Below are 20,112 nucleotides of genomic sequence, written 5' to 3'. Positions count from 1 at the left end.
TTAGACGCCGTATCTAGTGGCTTCGCCGATGTCGGCACCGGCAGTCGGCTCAGTAGCGAGAGCGCTGCGCCGGAGCAGAGTCGACAATGGTTCTGTCCCTAATTATACCACCTTTTTAATATTTTTTTTTATTTTTACTACCTAACCCTGTCTTTTTGCCCTAACCCTACCCTCAGTAACATCTGTGCATATTGGAGTTGGAAATACTACCTTTATGTCGCATTCAGGGGTTTGAAAAAAACGACCCACAGTCACGTTTTCAGAAAACGACCTATATGTACGTTTTCAGGGGTTGAAAAAACGACCTATATGTACGTTTCAGTTGGAGGACAGGTTGATTTTTGGACAGGTCACTAGCCTGTATTTACATGTTCAAGAAATTGAGGGCTAGCCTAAACTTGTTTAGTCAGTCACTGGATACTAGCCCATGAGTGGAGGCAAAGAGTTTTCCAGTGATTGGATACAGGGGAGATCTCCAAGGTGTGGGTTTACATAAAACTGCTAGAAAAAGGTGTGTGCTGGCAGAGCATGCATTTGTTATTCCCCTTCCTTCATTCTGCCAATTCTGAATTATTTAAATGGATCTGCATGTTTGAAATTGAAAAATCAGCATCTGCATTCCCTGGTTCAAAATCAAAGGCTAGTGAATGTTTTAAGGCACTACTGAAATGAAATAAGATGAATTCTGTGCTCAGATAGTGATCGGATAGTGCTTCACCACATGCAGTTAATGTGGAATTAGCATGTGTCTCTGGTGTCCACATCACAGATCACATCACACACCCCTCTGTGCACTGCCACATCATCAACAACAGCGTTTGCCACACGTGAAGTCAGGCTATTGTATAGATTCCTTTTGCTTTTTGAAGCAAGGGAAGAAGTTGTCTTAGTTGTAGAGGTTGTAGGAAAACCTACAAAAGCAGAGGAGAGTGTGCACTTTTGTCAACACTGTCACGTTAGTTGTGCTCGGAGCCACCAAGTACCTCCACTCAGTTCAGTTGTTGTGGGTGGAGCAGAGATGCATTGCATTTGTAGGTGCCATATGAATTATTTATGTATTTCATAGTAGTTTCAGTTTGTGATTGTTTATGTTTGGGATTAATATTAGTTCTGATGATTAAACCACATTTAAAAGTATTAAGTTAGGTCCAAATTATTATTTAATTAGTATTTTCACTATATTGTATATGTTGTACTCAAGCATTGGTATTTAATTTTTCTTTAAAGAAGTACACAGGAGGTGGGGGATGGCTGGAGAGTGACAGAAGTTCACTGTTTTCGGACCATGTTCAGACCATGTTTGGGGGAATAAGAGTCGATCTGTATGATTTATGATTTTTTTATCGAATAAATCTTAAACATGAGCTATTGTGGAGGACACTTTTTCGGGAACACGTGTCAGCCATAAACTCAGGACTTGGATGGGATTTATTGGAGAACCCTACAGCATTTATATTTCTGTTCAATCTGGTCCGACCACCTCCCATAGTGGTTGGAGACACATTTTGACCAGAGTGAACAGAAGTATAAATCCGATGGCAATCCGATCACAGAAAACACATTTTAATGCCAGGTGTACAGGCGGCCACTGAGTCTGGTTCTGTCAGAGATTTCTTCCTTTTTAAATGGGAGTTTTTGCCAAATGCCTTATCATTCATCATCAGTGTTCCTGTTGGGTTTCTCTGTAATAATTATAAGGTCTTGACATGTAAACTGCCTTGAGATAATGTACTATATGTTATGAATCAGCGCTATATAAAAAATGTTATTGAATTGAATTAAAAACTTGCATTGCAGCCAAAATGGAGTCCACAAAGAACAAATTAGAATGTTCGCCCATGGGTGGGTAAAAATATAAATCAAATGCATTATCATTTAATCTGCGAAAACCGTTTTAAACCCAGGATTGAACTGTTTTGGGTTTTTTTTTCAGTGCGAATGTGGTTATCTTTCTTTTGATATTAGCATGTATTTTCTTTGAAATTCTTTCCCATTTTAGAATTTCTAAAGTCAAGCTGAAATGAATAAATTGAATAAAATAAACTGAGACCTAGACCTTGTTGATTGTTTTGGACTGAGGGAGAGAGCCATCCACCTAAAACTTAATCTAAAAAGATTTATAATTCAGATTAAAAGTGCTTACTTGTTCTGGGCGTTCCCATATTTCCCAAACGGGTCTCCTGCCATCCCACCATCACCTGTGAAAATGTACAGGTAACCATCATCTGCAAAGAGCAGTTGCCCTCCATTGTGGTTTGATGCTGGTTCATCAATCTCCAGAATTACCCTGAAAGAACAAAGGACATGACAAATACTGTAGAACCTTGTGTCATAAAACATTACATGTCATGTAAAACGAAGGGAAAGAGTCAAAAAAAATAAACTAAGACTACATATTCAAAGGCAGAAAGAGATGAAGAAAATAAAACAAACAGAAAAATGCCTTCAAACTAAAACAAGGGGAAGAGGGACAGGAACAAGGTTGTGACAGAGCCACTCCCTTAGCCCCATCACTGAACAGCACACGCGCACACACACACACACCTGCAGATAGAGCACATACAAATGCACCACATATCCCCTTTCTTCCTCCATTTTTCTGTCGCTCAACAGGTACTACAACCCACCCTCCACAGTAATTATTTGGCTAACAAAGGGTGCACACTTTGGAACTAAGCCTTTCCAAACTTTCAGACATAAAAAGGTATTGTATAGGTATATAAGTATTGTAATTGAGTAAGTAGCCATAAACTATATAAAATTATGTTTTGTGGGGCAAGCTGTTCAAAGGGGGCTTCTAAGAGCCTCAGGACGAGTGTATGTGTTGGTTACGGAGAAGGTAACACCTTTGCACATTTGCAAACTCATCTTTGGATTTTTGTCTGTCAGTTACATTTAGAGATATTGGAGCACTGTTGTTCATTTCCTGCTTTGTATATAGATACATTTTTGTAAATAGCTTTTTTTGAGTATTTTCCCTATTTTTGTGTATTTTCTCCACCTGTAAATATTTACAGTTCACCTTAGGAAATAGGGACATTAAGAGGGCCTTAACTCAAGTCAGTCAACTGCGCCATACTTTTTTTTCTTGTTTAGAAGAGTAAGAAGAAGAACCCCACGACAAAGGACAAAAACAGGCAAAGGAACCAGAATTCACTATAAACAAACAGGATGAAGCAACAAAGTGTTGTTGTTCTAGTTGTTCGCTAATCAAGCCGTAGGGGTGGTGGGGGGGGTGCCTGAAATGATCTTCCACTGTTTGGCCACTGGGTCTTCCCCTGTTCCACTGGCCAGCAACTGCCACTGTTGTGGAGTTCTGGTTCCTGATTGGATTAAGTGTTATAGAATAATGGAAAACCTTCTCCTAGATTTACTGTCAGAGCCTGAGATTGACATAAAAATTCATAATGGTATTTTTTTTAAATATATTGTGCCGCTCTAGTGCTTACCTCTCAGAGGTGTGATCCACCACATTCATGTCATTGGCGGATACGTGGAACTCACTGATCCTGATCCTCTCATCAAAGCCCACTTCCACTGAGTAGTACACATACAACTTCCCATTGTATTTGTACCTGGGGTGAAAGGTGAGTCCAAGAAAGCCCCTCTCGTCACCCTCCCATGGTGATGTTAACACTGCTTTGGTAATGTTCAAAAATGGTTTCTGCAGTTTGGATCGATCTGGTAGGTAGGTCCATACCAAGCCCACCTGTTCTGCCACAAAGAACCGATGTGTGCCGTCATTGGCATGGACCATGGCGAGAGGGTTCCGCAGATCGTTGGCCACTTCTTCCAGGCACAGTTGGAGACAGCCTTCTGAGTCAGACTGAAGTCGGCCCAGATTCTGGGTGAGCCCCTGGTTGCTGAGGAGGTGTGGGTAGCAGTAGTCCACATCATCTAGCTCCATGCGACTGCAAAAATTTGTTTGATTTTCTTTGACTTTGAGTATGTGTGGGTTGTCAGACAGGAGAGGAATGGCAGCATTGCACTTAATCCAAAATTCAAAGCAATAGTCCTGACAGAGGCCGGGAATGGTCCGGACAGGGGTGCTGGGATCCTCGGCGTCAAAGAGATGAGCTGCATATGGAGAACACTCCTTGATAGATGGAGAGGAGAGGAGAGGTGAGTACGAGGAAAAAGTAAATTAAGTAGGCACTCACTCACTCACTGAAAACATAGGACACAAGGGAAAAGATATTTTAGCCATAAAATATATTTGTCTTTTTATTTTGCCAAAGGACAGACTCTTCTGACTGAGAGTAAAGCTTGTGTCACTTTGTAAACTGCCCACTTCCAGAACCAAAGTCCTGAAAAAAATCTACAATTTTATGTCACAGCACAGAGGAGTTGTTGATCCACTGCTGTATCCATCAGTATATGCAAATGTCTTTTTTTTTAAATTCAGTGTTTGAAAGAATAGACCAGATGATCCTGTGTCCCAGCAAAAAAAATAGTATGTCTCTGCAGTAACAAGGAACAAGGGTTGTGACGGAGCCACTCCCTTAGCCCCATCACTGATGCAAATGCACCATATGCCCCATTTTTTCCTAATTTTTTCTGTCACTTAACAGGTACTACAACCCACTCTCCACAGTAATTATTTGGCTAACAAAGGGTGCACACTTTGGGGCTCAGCCTTTTAACAATTTTAGACATAAAAGGGTATTGTATAGGTAAGTATTGTAATTGAGTAAGTAGCCATAAACTATATAAAACTTTTTTTAAGCCCAATGGGTGGGGCAAGATGTTCAAAATAGGCTTCTAAGAGCCTCAGCAGGAGTGTATGTGTTTTCAGCGAAGGTAACACCTGCATTTGCAAAGTCATCTTTGGATTTTTGTCTGGAGATAGTAGTGGGAGGCAGCCAAACGTTTCCTTAACAGTGCCACCTCATGACTTGGATTACCAGAGTACTGCAGTTTCTAACTTTTTTTAATTTAACATTTCTTACAGTACAACATATGAAAGTAAGACCATTTTTTAACATACAATTAGAAAACAAAAAACATTTTAAAAATAAAAATATATACAAAAGTAAACCAAATTATAAAAAGAATCAATAATTAATATAACATTATATAAAATCAAAAGGGTTTGCAGTTTCTAACTGCATTTCAATTCAATTCAATTCAATTTTATTTGTATAGCGCCAAATCATAACATACGATATCTCAAGACACTGTACATAGACAACATCATGGATAGCAGAGAAACCCAACAATTTACACAATGAGCAAGCACTAGGCATCAGTGGAGAGAAAAAACTCCCATTTCACAGGAAGAAATCTCTGACAGAACCAGGCTCAGAGATGTGCAGCATCTCCCTGGTTGGGGTGAAAGGAAAATGGGGGACAGAGGAGAGGTGGGGGACAGATAGGGGAGAGAGAAAGGACAAGAGGGAGATGAGGTAGAGACAGAAGAGAAAGACCAGGAGCAGATATACAGCAATTGTATTAAGTTATAAGTTTAGAGAGGACAGGAGTCAGAGATTACATGTTTATAGAACTACAATGTCTTTTATAGAAGCAGCAGCAGAGTCTGTTGATAAAAAAATTATACTGATATCGACTTTTAATTATAGCATAATAATAATAATAGTGATGATATGTATGATAATAATAATAACAACAGCAAGAACAATAATTCTAATAGCCTCGAAACTGGATCTGGATCCTGCAACCCACCACGGCTAAAACATCAACAAGTCGGCCCAGCACAAACAAAGAAAATTGATTTTTTTTTTTAAATTTTGCAAGTTAAAGTTTCGAAGAAGCCACAATGCTTCAAATCCCAGTAATGTGGGTCTTAAAACCATAAACTTGTATTTGAATTAGGGTTGTTTGATTGCTGTGAATCAATTCCTAGTTAGGGTGTGGTGATATCACATTCCAGTGCTTTTGTTGTTTTTTCGTCCAATCAGCTGATCATCACAGAGGAAACACATAGCTAATTAATATGCAGCCGCTGCCACAGAGGCTCCTCACTGTTACTGCTGCTTCGAGAAGCTGCATGTCACCGTTGAAAGAAGATGACCAGGAAAAACACATTGCAGAAGAAATAAATTGTGACTGTACTTCTTAACAAAGACACAGTGTCTGCTATGCTAGCAGACTTTATCGCTAACACGTTAGCATTTAAGATAGCATACGTTGTCTTGTTCTGTACTGTGTAAAATAAGTTGAGCCAACACACGATGTGCTGCTAACTGTACTTTTATTCACAACTCTTGGGAATATCCGTCTACATCTCTGGCAACGGTAAAACAGGAAGTAAAAACACGTCACATGTGCCAATCACATTCGTGTACACTTCAGGGACCGATCGGAAATCGTATTACCTAAGAATATTACATCCCCCTTCTTTTAAGAAAAATATGAAACACAACATTCAAGGATAACTCTTTCTGTTCAATAAACCCTTGCTGAAACATATTGAAATTAAAGTAGCACATGTACTACTGCCATAAAGTAAGGATTCAACAAACAGATTTCAATTATCACTTAACTTGCTCAAATGTCGTACTGGATTACATATCTTAAGTAGAACACATTAACACTATCATTGACTTATATGTATCTGAACACCATTGAGCATATTTCTAAGTCCATAACAACTCTGGGTTTAGCCTCACGTCCAGACCTTGTCTGATACCACACAGCCGTGGGGCTGTCTCTCCTGTTATGTTTGAGGTGTGCTGTGTGTCAGTGTGCAGTGTATGTTGTGTGTCAGGTTTTGTGTTTTCTTCAATCTGAGTGGTCAGTGTCTCTGTTGTGTCCAGGAGATGTCGTCTGTTTTGCCTGTATTCTTGTCCTCTGACATCTGCTTAGCTGATCTGTCATAGTATTTCTTCTGCTGTTGTTGTTTGTGGGTTATCCTGATGTGAACATCTTTGTGGCTGATGGTTTTTAGGTTGCAGCTGCTGATGGGTGTTGTCTACTGGGGTATTGGGATACTCAATATAGGATAGGGGTCTTTCTGATCAGCTTTGGCCTTTTCCATAAGGGACTTTGCAATGTGAACAGACTTCTCGGCTAAGCCGTTACTTTGAGGATAGTGTGGGCTGGAGGTAATGTGTGTGAACCCCCATGTGTTGGCAAAACCCTCAAACGCTCTACATCTGTACTGTGGACCATTGTCTGATATAACAGTCTCCGGTATCCCGTGTCTTGCAAAAGAAGATTTCAGCTTATGTATAACAGCAGCAGCTGTGGTGCTGTGTAGTCTGTCTAGCTCGAAGTATCTGCTGTAATAGTCTACTGTGACTAAATAATCCTCATTGTTCCACGTGAACAGGTCAGTAGCCACTGTTTGCCATGGCCTGTCTGGGATCTTGTGACTTATCATTGGCTCCTTAGTGTTTGACGGTTTATGTTCATTACAGATGTGGCATTTCCCAACTAACTCCTCAATCTGTTTGTTCATCCCAGGCCAGAAGTTGATGTCACACGCTCTTTGTTTGCACTTTTCCATACCCATGTGACCTGCATGGATACGGGATAACATCTCTGTGCGCAGTGAGTTGGGTATGATGATTTTGGGTTGGGTATGATGTTATTCATCTGCAAGAGCTCGTCCCGGTGGTTCCAATATTCTGCTATGTTCTGAGGGCATAGTTTCCTCTCCTCAGGCCATCCTGACTTAATTGTCTTTATCAGCAAGATGAGTTGAGCATCCTTTCCAGTCTCTGCCTTGATGTCTTCAAGTCTGGTGTCACTGACAGGTAGGTTGCTGTAAACAGTGTGCACCTGCATGTCCATACCTTCACTGAGGCTGGTGTCCTGGTCAGGCAGTGACTTTCTGGAGAGATATTTCGATGTGTCAACTTGGAGTCTGAGTTCCTTGCTCGGGTCAAAGTATCTTAACACTGGACCTGGTTCCTGAGTGAGCAGCTCTTTAATTTTTTCGAATGCTTCCTCCTGCTCTGCGTCCTATCTGAATTCACTTGAATCTTTTAACATGTGACGCATGTGTGCATTGACATCAGACAGTCCAGGGGCAAATTTGGACAAATAGTTAATCATGCCAAGGATTGTTTCCAGCTCACCTTTGTCTTTTGGTGGCTCCATGTCCCTCACAGCTGCAATCTTAGCTGGATCAGGCTTGATTCCATCCTTGGTGATTCTGTGCCCAAAGTAGCTGACCTCAGTGGCACAGATTGTACTCTTATCTGGGTTGAGCTTAACTCCTCGCTCCCTGGAGTGCTTCAACATGGCACGGAGGTTGGTATCATGTTCTTCTTTAGTCTTGCCATAGATGAGGATATCATCAACTATTGCTGTGACACCCTGCAAACCCTCATAAGTCTCGTCAACTTTATGCTGAAACTCATCTTGAGCAGAGATCAATCCAAAAGGTAAGCGGAGGAATCTGTACCGTCCAAAAACAGTGTTGAAGGTTGTCAGCTTTGAGGACTCATCTGAGAGCTTAATGGCCCAGTAGCCTGACCTTGCATCCATTACACTGAAGGAACAGGCTCCTGCCAATTTGGATGTGGTGTCTTCAAGGGTAGTTAATGGGTAGTGCGGGCGTTTGATGACTTTATTTAGGTCTCTTGGATCAAGACATACTCTCAGTTTTCCTGTGCGTGGTTTTTTATTTGCTGCTACCATTGAATTAACCCATTCAGTTGGTTCAGTGTCTTTCACAATAATGTCTTGTTTTTCCATGTTTTGTAATTCCTAGTTGAGGCGGTCACGGAGGGCCAAAGGGACACGCCCAGGTGGGTGAACTACAGGTACTGCATTGGGTTTAATGTGAATTGTGCACTCTCCAGTCCTATACCTGTGAACACATCAGCAAACTCATCCATAACCGATGTCTCAGGTGAGCTGTGCACAGACAGTATGAGTTTAATGAGTCCAAAGTCCAAACAAGCTTTTAATCCTAGCACTGGAGGAGCTTGTGTGTCAACGATGTGGACCTTTAATGTGAGATGAATGTTTTTGTACCGGCATTTAATGTTGCATTTTCCTCTGACAGATAGCCTCTCACCCCCATAGCCATAGAGAGGGCGTGTTGTTGGTTGTAGTGTGTCCTGTATCCCAAGCCTTTGGAAAACATTAGTGGGAATGACATTAGCTGAGGCTCCAGTGTCTAGCTTAAAGGTGACAGTAGTTTTACTTGGTCCAACCAACACATCTGCATATGCCTGTTCAGTTTCTTATTGGTTACTGCTGCCTTGTGTTACTGCATCGATAAAAAAGTCTTCATTGTCTGTCTTGCTGAGTGAGTCAATTTCACTTACAGTGTGCACTCCTTTTGATGATGATTCAATTTGCTGCATATTTTGCACTGTTTACCTTTTGCTGTACAGCTGTCTTTTGCTCCATGAGGCTTGTTTCCGCAGTAGCCACAAGTTTTATGAGGCTCTCTGTCCCCATCAGGTCTGTAGGTGCTCTCCATATTTCCTGTTGCCTTGTCCTGGGGCGTTTTCCAAGCTGTCTTCCTTCAGTAATGGCGACTGATAGCATGGACAGTCTGCTCGTGCAGGCCGCGAGCTGTGCTTGTGCCATGTCATGAGACCTGACAATGTCTATAGCTTTATCTAACATCAAATCGGAACCGACACTCAGTAGCTTTTCTCTTACTTTAGGTGACTGGATCCCAAACATGACATGGTCTCTCACCATTTCCTCGTTGTTTGCATAATTACAGTCCTTCACAAGCAGTCTCAGATCCGTCAAAAACTGTTCAAATGGCTCGTTAGCTCCTTGGACTTTTTTGTGGAATTTATAACGAGCAAATATGATGTTTGATTTTGGCATGACGTATGCTTCATAGCGCTCATAGTACGTATTCAGTACCTTTCATTCGTCGTCTGTAAGTGTCCATGTGTTATATATGTCCCGGCCCCTTTCGCCGATTGTCGTCCTTTATCTCCACCGGGTAGCCGAAATGTTGCCATACTGCTGACTTAAATGAAAACGGAGGATCTGCTATTTCTGGGTTGGTTGCCATGTTTCCTCACGTTCTTCTTCAACTAGCGCAACGTTTGCAGGCAGGCATCACATGATTCATTGGATCTGAACGGGAGGGATAACTCTGGGAGTTGGAAGGGGTGTGTCGCGATTCTGCCTTCTCACACCGCAACACAGGATCGTGGATCTGAGTGTCGCGTTTTCGGTTTCATATTGCATATTGTTACAGCCCTACATATTACCTAAGAATATTACATACGTTATGCTAACTCGTTAGCATTTAAGCTAGCGAACTTAATCGTCCCAAACTTTCTCCAGAGCTTATGAACAAAAATCTGATGGATCGGCCGAAAGAGAAACAGAGTGACAGGACATGAGAATAAGTGTTTATTTCTGAGATGACGACATCCACCAAGAAGCCTGTGATGAAAAGAAAGTACCCCCAAACCTCTTTTCTGATTGGAGGCAATGAAGTCTGCAGGAATACTTTTCAGTTTCTTATGGGGTGAGTCATTAACGTCATTAATCAACGTTATGTTAGTGTTCATTCGAAGTCACATTCAGGGATTACATTTTTTTTTTCATGCTGGATGTTGTCTAATAATCCATGCGTTTCAGAACATTATGTGGCTACATTGTTATTAGCTAGCTCAGTATTGTCGTCTTAAAATGCAAATTATACGCACACTGAAACTTCTGTTCGATCAGATGATGGTATTATAAGATGTAGCGGGAGCATGTGAGTATGGAGGACTGGAAGTGCCAAAATTGAATAAATAAATACAGCATTAAATAATTACTAAAATGTGTCATTAATGAATTAAAATACCAATTAATTTGATATATATTTTTTTATATAAAAAAAAACACATCTAATTTTTTCTATTTAATTAACTATTTCATGTTCCTGTGTTGCAGTGCATCATGAATTTATTTTATCTGTCAAACTCGCCCATCAAAGGTAGTGAACACATTCCTATACACTGGGTGGTGCTATTCCCCTCTAATTTGGTTTAGATACTCTATCAAACAAACCTTTATTTACAACCACTAAGAATCAATGTCCTGTTAGCCCCAATGTTGGGACAGCGTTGGTTGGGACCATGGATGTATTATAAGAACTGGATAGAGCACCGCCCCCTTTGCCTTGAAGACAATTTTGTCATGGTAGCCACTCATGGTACTGCAACAAAAAATACTCATGCGGCCAAAAATTAAGAGACACCTGTAAAAGTGTTCACAGGACACCTCGAGACATGGACACAGGCATGTATAGATCTTTATATATTCTATATTATTAATTCATGGAGTTTCACATTTGTCAAACCTTCGTAAAGGCCATAAAAAGCCCATAAAAATCTTATTTCCCAGGGTGATGTCACAGCTGTGTACGAGCACAGCAAAGCGCGGTCATGTAGCGATACTGTCAGGGAACCGAACGATGTGAAAACTTTATGAGAAATGTGAATAAATGAAGGCAATGAGGGGTTTTCTTTTACATTTTTTAAAATATTAGGACAAAGCAGGTTTTAGTTATTTATTCGTCACTCATGAGGATTTATTTTCAAACTTATTATCAATGTTTTAACGAGCTGCTGTGCTGACATCGTGAACACGGGGCAGATGACGGTGTGGACTGTGGAGCTGTGACCGTGTGATGCACTGAGACCTGCGCTCACTTCACCACTGACGCTTGTCTTATCAGTTCATAAAGTTACTGATAAATGTGATGAACACATGAATTAGAGTTGAAGATAAAGATGTTGAGTGAAAGAATCTGGACTTATAAAACTAGGTTTATTAGTTGTTATAATTTGATGAGTCTGCATATTTTCTGGCCTGACTTTACTTTATTTTAATATTTTATGATTATTATAATAACCATAAAATGTAATTATAACGTTAAGTTAGCTTTATTTGTGAACCACCTACACAAAAACAGAAAATTGAACTTCGAAATTTAAACCAACATGCCAAGCATAGCAATGAGACCAAACATCATATTCAATGGAATGTTTTTTTTAATCATCATAAAGTACTTAATGTTGTCATTATTTTCTTGGACAATAATATATAAAATCCCTGAGTTCTGTGACAGCAACATTTTGTATTTTACAACATTTATGAAGATTAGCATACAGTATATCAGTGAATGGAAAATCAAGCAAAAAGCATCTAAGAAAACAACATAATTCCTGTAACACATTGTTGGTTTTGACATTCATTTACAAATCCATGGTTTAAAGCCCGAAGCAAATGTGCAATTACTATTCATGAAATCCGCTTGCGCACGTCAGTAGCATACTCCCATCATGCCTTTCGCTGTTCATGGACGCACCAAGCAAGTCGAGAACGCAGACGGCTCATTCAAATAGCCGAGAGGCATTATGGGAAAAACACTACTGCGTATGCTCTATGGGCCGCATAACCCGGAAATAAACCAGGAAGTTCTTATAAAACATCCATGGTTGGGATAGGTGTAGGCATAGGTGTTAGATACGCCCGGGACATGTCCCCAGCACTATTTATGATTGTAAAGGCCCAGAGCCTGTTACTGGTATACTGGTGCTCTGCTTCTTTACCTGCAGGTCTCAGGCTGAGCTGATTGAGTAACTGGGAGCACCTGGGCAGGCCTTCCAGCCTATTTAACCCCGCCTCCCCAGAGCTCAGTGTGCAATTCTTTTATCTGCACCAGGATGATTTGTTTCACCCTGGTGAAAGAAATCATACGTTCACAATCTGCAAATAACTCAAAATGTCCCTCGGCCCCCTTGTTGCTGGTTTTGCCATGGCCGGGCACAGATGAGGACACAGAGAGAGAGAGTGAGAGGAAAGGAAGGAAGAGAAAAGGAAGGAAAGACACAAACTAGGGGGAACAAGGTTAATGACATATAATGAAGTCGTATTCATACCCTGAGTTTCTGGAAGTGCATTGACAAGTGAAGGGTTATATCACCTAATTATCACCTCGAGCTAACTACTTAGTTATAAAGGTTTATTCCAGCCAAATACTAATAATAATACATATAAGAGTTGTATTAGAAAAAAATGTAGATGGAATCATGGCTATTATATTTGCAATCGCTAGATCTCAACTAGACATTTAAACTGTTGTAGAGAGGAAAAATACATGCATTTCTGTTATATAACCCTTCTGTCATCAATCCAAATTTTCTGGCTTAAAAAAAAAAAGCTTCACAGTCACACACAGAAGCAAACATGTAATAGACGCTGGGTCTGGAAATAAAATAGAACTGAATCAAAAGGTAAACATATAATAATTTTTTGTTGTTTCTAGTGTGTTGTGTAGGAGATGTTAGTCATACAATCAAGTTATTCCTTATACAAAAAAGTTTCCTCGACTCCTCCACACACTTTGATAGTTGGTGAGGTATCATCAGAAACCTTGACTGTAATTTTACATTTAATATTACATTGTATTCAATCCATACATACATTTAAGATAAATGTGAAATAAAGTGTGACGGTAAATGATTATGTGATATGATACAGGTGATATGATATAAATGTCCTGGGCGAATCTGCTCTCAGTACTGGTGATAAAATATGAACATTCTGAAAGTACCAACAAATGATATTTAAGTTCTTGTGACTGTACAATGAAGTCCACCAGTGTCTTTTCCTCTGTAGTTCGGTCATTAACATCCTGCATGTGAGCTGGAGCTTCCTCAGTGAGAGAACTCTGTCTTGGAATCCTAAATAATGACTGAAGGGTTTCCTGGATCAAGTCTCTTATTCCAGACCAAGCCTTTCAAATGAAGATAACAAGAGCAATACAAAGTATTACATAGGAAAAGGAGTTACTGTACAACTGACATTACTCTCAACAGACAAAACAGGCTGTCATCTACAGTAAGTGTAAATGGTTACAAATGTATACAGAAGTTAAAAATGTTGTTAAAAGAGATGAGAGATTGAGGCACAGTTCGTTATGGCACTATGACACAGTTTGCTGCTAAAATTACAAGTTAAAAGTGTTAAAAAAGACACCCATATCTTTTTATTGTGTCTTCAGTAGTGATAAAATGCCAAAGTTATTGTCATTGACTTGTCATCGTCACTAGACTACACTACAGTGTACAACGTTCAAGCAACAGAATAGTTCTAAAAAAGGCTCACTATTACAAATCCCAAGCTAAATGTCTCATTTAATAATGGAATCTCAACATGCAGTGAATGGCTGATAGACAGGTAGCTGTGCTCTGAACTTCATCATACATTCATAGCCTATACAGTAAACTTCCCCATGTAATACAACCATTCAAAATAGTTTTAACGTCAAAATTAAAATGAATTTCACATTCAGTGCTATACTTACATTCGACCCGTCTTTGGTGTCGTCTGGTCTGGACTGCTGGAACCGCAAGAAATGAAGCGCTGCCTTCTGTGTTCAACTGGTGAAATTACCGCCGCCTGAAACTACAGTCTCTCCGGTACTGCAGACAACCCAACTTTTTAAGTTCGGTAAAGTTAGAAAGATATTGACAGATTCTGACTTTTCGGTTCAATAACGTGTCAACGAAACGTTCTATAAACATAAGCGTGGTCTCTTCTCAATCAGAATTGTGTACTTAATGAGTGTGACGTGAGGTGAATGCCCAGGGACCGTCTACAAAGTGCGTTGCTGAAAACACAAGCTCGCCAAAAAAAAATCAACAGATTCACTGCTCTTAACTGTAGTGTTACAGAAACCACCTCGGACAAAGATGACCTCCTCATGGTCATACTACACCTATTATTTTGGACAATAAGTGATTTAAAACTATTTTGATGAATTTTTATTTCAAATAATTTTCATTCATTTTGGTGACTCACCAAAATAGTTTGAAAACATGGTGCCCCAATCCATTACAGCTTTAACTACAGGACTTGCATTCCCATTTATTAAAAATCATGCTGTAAGGTTACCTGTAACTACTGACCTGTTACCTAGAATTTTGCTATTATCAAATGCATTGACGAAACCATTATCAGTCTATAAAAGTATTTTGTCTCTATCGAGTTCAGTGTGGTTGTTGGTAATATTCTGTAAGTACAGATAATGTAGTTGCTGTCATAGCCAGGTCAATCCTGTTCCTCCCCTTTGCTGTCTGTGTCTGTTTTGTCCCCGTTTTGCCTGTGTGTGTGTGTGTGTGTGTGTGTGTGTGTCAATCAGCTGCTCACCTTGTCTTCACCATCTACACACCTGGCTCCAATCTCATCAGGCTCCCTATATCTACACCAGCTCTCCTCCTACTCAAGGTCAGATTGTTGTTTCACCTCATGTGGTAACACCACCAGGCTCCTTCAGTAACTTTTGAAGGCTCTTGTTAAAGTTTTGATCCTGTTTGCCTCACTAACTCTCATTATCCTCTGCTCAGTGATCCTGACCTGCCATCTGCCTGCCTGCTCTCCACCAGCTCACCTGCCTCACCACCCAGCTCTCTCTGCCTGTTCAGCTGCCATTTCCTCCCCGGCTTCATTCACTACCAGTTGCTTCCATGCCATGCTATCCTGATTTTGGTGAATGTGCAATGTACAGTAGAAAAGTTATTGAAAATTATTTGAAATAAAAAATTCAGTAAAATTGTTTAAAATATTTTTTGTCCAAAATAAGAGTTGTAGTATGACCATGGGAAGGTCATCTTTGTATGCCGTTATTTTTGTGACTGTACAGTGTACAGTAGTAAAGTTATTGAAAATTATTTGAAATACAAATTCAGTAAAAATGTTTAAAAGCGTTTTTTGTCCAAAATAATAGGTGTAGTATGACCATGGGAAGGTCATCTTTGTCCGAGGTGGTTTCTGTAACACTACACTTAAGAGCAGTGAACCTATTGATTTGTTTTGTCGAGCTCGTGTTTTCAGCGACGCACTTTGCAGACGGTCCCTGGGCATTCGCCTCACACCCGTCTCGTCTCATAGAGACACATGTTATTCTTCCAGCGCGGAATTCTGGTCACTTGGATGAAAATGTTACTGTAACTCATTAAGTACACAATTCTGATTGAGAAGAGACCACTCTTATGTTTATAGAACGTTTCGTTTACACGTTATTTAACCGGAAAGTCCGAATCTGTCGACATCTTTCTAACTTTACCGAACTCTCTTTTTAACTGCAAGTCGGTGTTTTTGCTCTCAGCTCACACTCTTGGCACATGATGGAGGAGTGTTGCACTAGTGCCCAAAGACCTTTGCACACACACACACACACACACACACTTACCTGGCACAGCAGCTCCATCACGGAGCCCGCACATTTTGCATATCCATAATAATCAAAGTTATCCATAACGTTATAAAACTTGGCCTTCAGTTCCTGGTCTTTCTGATAATCACAGCAGCCGAACTCCTTATACATGACGCAGAATTCCAGTTCCCTAAGCGGCCGAAAGGGAGGTCGAAAATCCAAACACTGCGGATGAAGCAACACAGGTGCGACCCACAACATAAGAACATAAAAACACACGACACCAGTGGGCGAGAGCCACGAAAGACGCGGGGATCTGAGGTGATTAATATGCATTATGCCGAGCGGGCAGAAGAGGAGCCCATGGAGGACAGGGGCAATGCAGACGCGTCTTCTTCTTCTTCCTGTGTGCACTTTGATCGTTTCTCTGACGTGGTAGTGGTGGTGATCTGCTGCGGGGTCAACCCGTGCTGTGGGGCTGTCGTCAGACTGCATCAGATACAAAATGGGAGGCAGAGACTCAGACTGTTGCTGTATGTGAAGCTGGAGCAGCCACATCATTTGACGGACAGGACACAGACAGTGTACTCTACAAAAAGCAGCACATCATCTGGACTTAGTTTTGCCTTTCACCGATATCTGCAATGCAATGAAGGTTACACTGTTGGATAACACTGCATGCTAAACTCCTGCTATCCACTAGATGGCGACCTTACCCAGTCTGAATCTCTCAATTGCTGCACTCAAACCCATCCATCCATCTAGCCAACCTCAGCTGACATAGGGCGATAGGCAGGGTACACCCTGGATAGATCGCCAGTCCATCACAGGGCCACATAGAGACAAACAATCATTCACTATTTTTCACTCAATTTAGAGTGTCCAATTTTCCTAATCCCCAAATCTGCATGTCTTTGGACTGTGGGAGGAAACCGGAGGAACAGCAGGATTGGCAGCAGTTAGTCTCCTTGTTTTCGAGCATTTAACAGGCAGAAACACAACAAACCTGCCTTTCACAGTGTGAATGTACACTGAGGAGTAACTGTAACAAAACATAAACCACAGCCATAGCTGAGCACTGGCTGTTCTCTGCCAGGCAGAATTAGTCAAAGTGAATCATCTCGCGCCTGTAACCCTGCCAATGAGATAGGAGGGTATGGAGTTCAGTCTGAGGGTCTGGACTGAACTCCAGACCCTCCTATCTCATTGGCATACAACACAGAACTACAGAAATAAAGACATTTTATTTTATTTCTGTGATCGTTTCTATATTTATTAATTCACTAATTGATTTACTTAAGTCTGTATGTATCTGTAGACATGTCATGTTTTGTCCTCCATGTCTCTTTTGTTATGTTTATTATGGGGAACATCCATAGGCTTTACTCATTCCTGGTTTTTAAAGTGTTCCAGTGTTTTTAAGTGATTATGTCTGAAGACATCTTTCCTTTGTTTTGTTTTTGCAAAATTTAATGGTTTTGCATGGAGAATTTGTTTCTATGCTTTTGGAGTTAAAAGTGCAGATGTCGCACTTGTAAACGTTTATGACCCAAATGTGTATGATGTAGTTTGTTTGAACGGGTGTTTTCACTGCTCCCAGATCTCAATACATATTCTCTCTTATACTTAATCCTAACTGTTGGCTTGAATCGGTTTTGGACCGAGCCTTTAAGAACCCTGTTGCAGCATGTATGTCCACCCGCTTTATTCAGGCTATTTTTTTCTGATTATGGTGTCCATGTGTCAGAGAATACTCTTTCTTTTCACATGTCCATCACATAATCAACTGATTCCCCTGGTTCATTCCTGTGCTTATCAAAGCATTGTCATCTCTGACCAGGTTCCTATTGTCTTAATCATGTCCTTTCCTGGCCTTCCTCAGAGAGCCAGACAGTGTTGACTTAACTCCACTTTGCTGTGGGACGATAATTTTGTTAAATTAATGGAAAAGAAAATGTAATTTTTTCTCACCACTACTATGTCTGCAGACATTTCTAGTGCAGTTGACTGGGATTCCCTCAAGGTTTATCTCCAGGGACAGATTATATCTTACACTACTCAGGTGAGGCGACAATCCTTTAAAGTGTGATCAGACCTTGCCCACCAAATCAGAGAGATTGAACAGTATGCAGGGTTAGTCAAGTCAAGTCAAGTCAAGTAGTTTATTTGTCAAATGTACTATATGTACGACATACAGCACAGATGAAATTGCAGTCCTCTCAGACCCACGGTGCAAACAGGCAGTTACATAAGTAAACATAAATAAACAATCAACAGACATAAACTAAACAATCAACATGAAGAGAATCTTCGATTAGTCCTAAGTCTCCAGATCTCTACAAAGAGCGGTTGGAACTTAAGGCAAAATTTGACCTGCTCACCACTTTTTCAAATGAACAATCACTTTTAAGAAGTAAAACCATGTTTTATATATATGGAGACAAATCAGACAAATTACTAGCCATCCAACTTAAAGGCTCTAAGGCAACAAACAAAATATATAAAGATCTGGTTACCGATTGGCCATATAACTACAGATCGCTTTCAGATTAATGAGGCATTCTGGGATTTCTATACCCAACTATACACCCTTGAATCTCAGACTGGTAGTGATGAGATTGTTGACTTTCTAAGTGGTGTCAGTGTTCCCAGTCTTTCACCAGATATAAAGAAGACGTTTTTTAGAGGAGCCTATATTTCGGGCAGAAATAGCGCTAACCATTTCCTTGATGCAGTCAGGTAAGTGTCCAGGCTGCTTTCCCCATTGTTATGTTCAGTTCTCTCAGAATCTTGACAAGGTTCCCTAACTCCTTCATTTACCGAGGCTATAGCTAAAAAAGGCAAAGACCCGTCTAAATGCACCTCCTACAGGATTATTTCCCTCCTAAACACAGACGCTAAAATTTTAGCAAAGGTATAGCCCAGAGGTTGGACAATGCCCTGCCCACTGTCATATCCAAAGACCAAACTGGCTCTGTAGGCAGCAGGAGGCCTGGCCCTTCCAGACATTCGCTTTTATTATTGGGCTGCTGACTTGCGCTGCCTTGCATTTTGGTCCTCCCACTATAGCCAATCTGACTGTTCTGACTGGATGAGATGGAGTTTGTCAAACAATAATTTGTCAATTCTTGCAAGAATGGCACAGGAAAGGTATTGTATGTTTTAAAGATCTATTCATTGACAGCAGCTTGGCATCATTTGAGCAGTTGAGTGAAAAGTTCAGCCTCCCTAAGTCAAATTCAGGCAAGGCATTTTGTTCTTTCTCAGATGTCCAGCTCTGTAACATCAACAGACTTGACTATTGTTGACACTGTCCTTTCTATTGATCCACTTAAAAAGAGGCCAATTTCCGCTATTTTTGGCATGCTGTTGGAGCTTATGAGTGCTTATAAGCTTTTTGGGTGTAACAGTGATAGTACTCTGGCAGTGACAGAGGAGAGACTATTCTGTATATTGTTTGATAGATATTATTTATTTATTTATTTTTATTTATTTTTGCATTCTTGGAATTCTTCTACCACCGTCCATCTCAACTTATACCCATTCACTTCATATTTATTTGGGTACATAGATACATGCTGTAATTGATATATTCTTTGTAATGACAATTCAGCAGTGCCCTTTATGTTATATTGAAAAAAATAAATCAAAAGAAAAGTGCAGTTAAGGATTTGTGTTAAAAGTTGTAGGAAAGGTCACCGACTGAACTCTAGCTCTGCATCCCAGTGACAACCAGCCAGCCATGTAGTTCAGTTTTTCATATTTATCATTTGCCATCATGTCAGTATCAGTATTTGCTTTCTACCATACACAAATACAAATGTCACTGAACTTTTGCTGTGTAATAGTAACAATGAGCACTCAAACACACCAAACCAACAATTACTAAACACTAGAAAATGGACTGCACAAAGCTGTGCTGTATGAAAAGTGTGAGTGAATGGGTGTGAATGTGAAACCAGTGTCTCTCTCTCGCTCTCTCTCTCTCTCCCCCTGTCTGTTTGTCT

General features: G+C 40.4%; 1 protein-coding gene across 1 annotated transcript in view; it reads right to left on the bottom strand.

The window, feature by feature from the left end:
• Positions 1 to 16,686, bottom strand: part of hhipl1 (HHIP-like 1) — a 29,704-nt gene extending 13,018 nt beyond the window's left edge. Inside the window, exons 1-3 of the mRNA XM_058615676.1 lie at positions 16,142 to 16,686; positions 3,450 to 4,096; positions 2,144 to 2,287 (exon numbers count right to left, since the gene is read on the bottom strand). Coding sequence (XP_058471659.1) covers positions 2,144 to 2,287; positions 3,450 to 4,096; positions 16,142 to 16,666 — 1,316 coding nt within the window. The 5' untranslated portion in view covers positions 16,667 to 16,686. The remainder of the gene's footprint in view (positions 1 to 2,143; positions 2,288 to 3,449; positions 4,097 to 16,141) is intronic.
• Between the last annotated feature and the right edge of the window lie 3,426 nt (positions 16,687 to 20,112).

Source organism: Solea solea, chromosome 18 (genome assembly GCF_958295425.1).
Source record: "Solea solea chromosome 18, fSolSol10.1, whole genome shotgun sequence".
NCBI lineage: Eukaryota > Metazoa > Chordata > Actinopteri > Pleuronectiformes > Soleidae > Solea > Solea solea.
The sequence above is the reverse complement of the archived record's forward strand: the minus strand, read 5'-3'. Positions and strand labels throughout refer to the sequence as shown.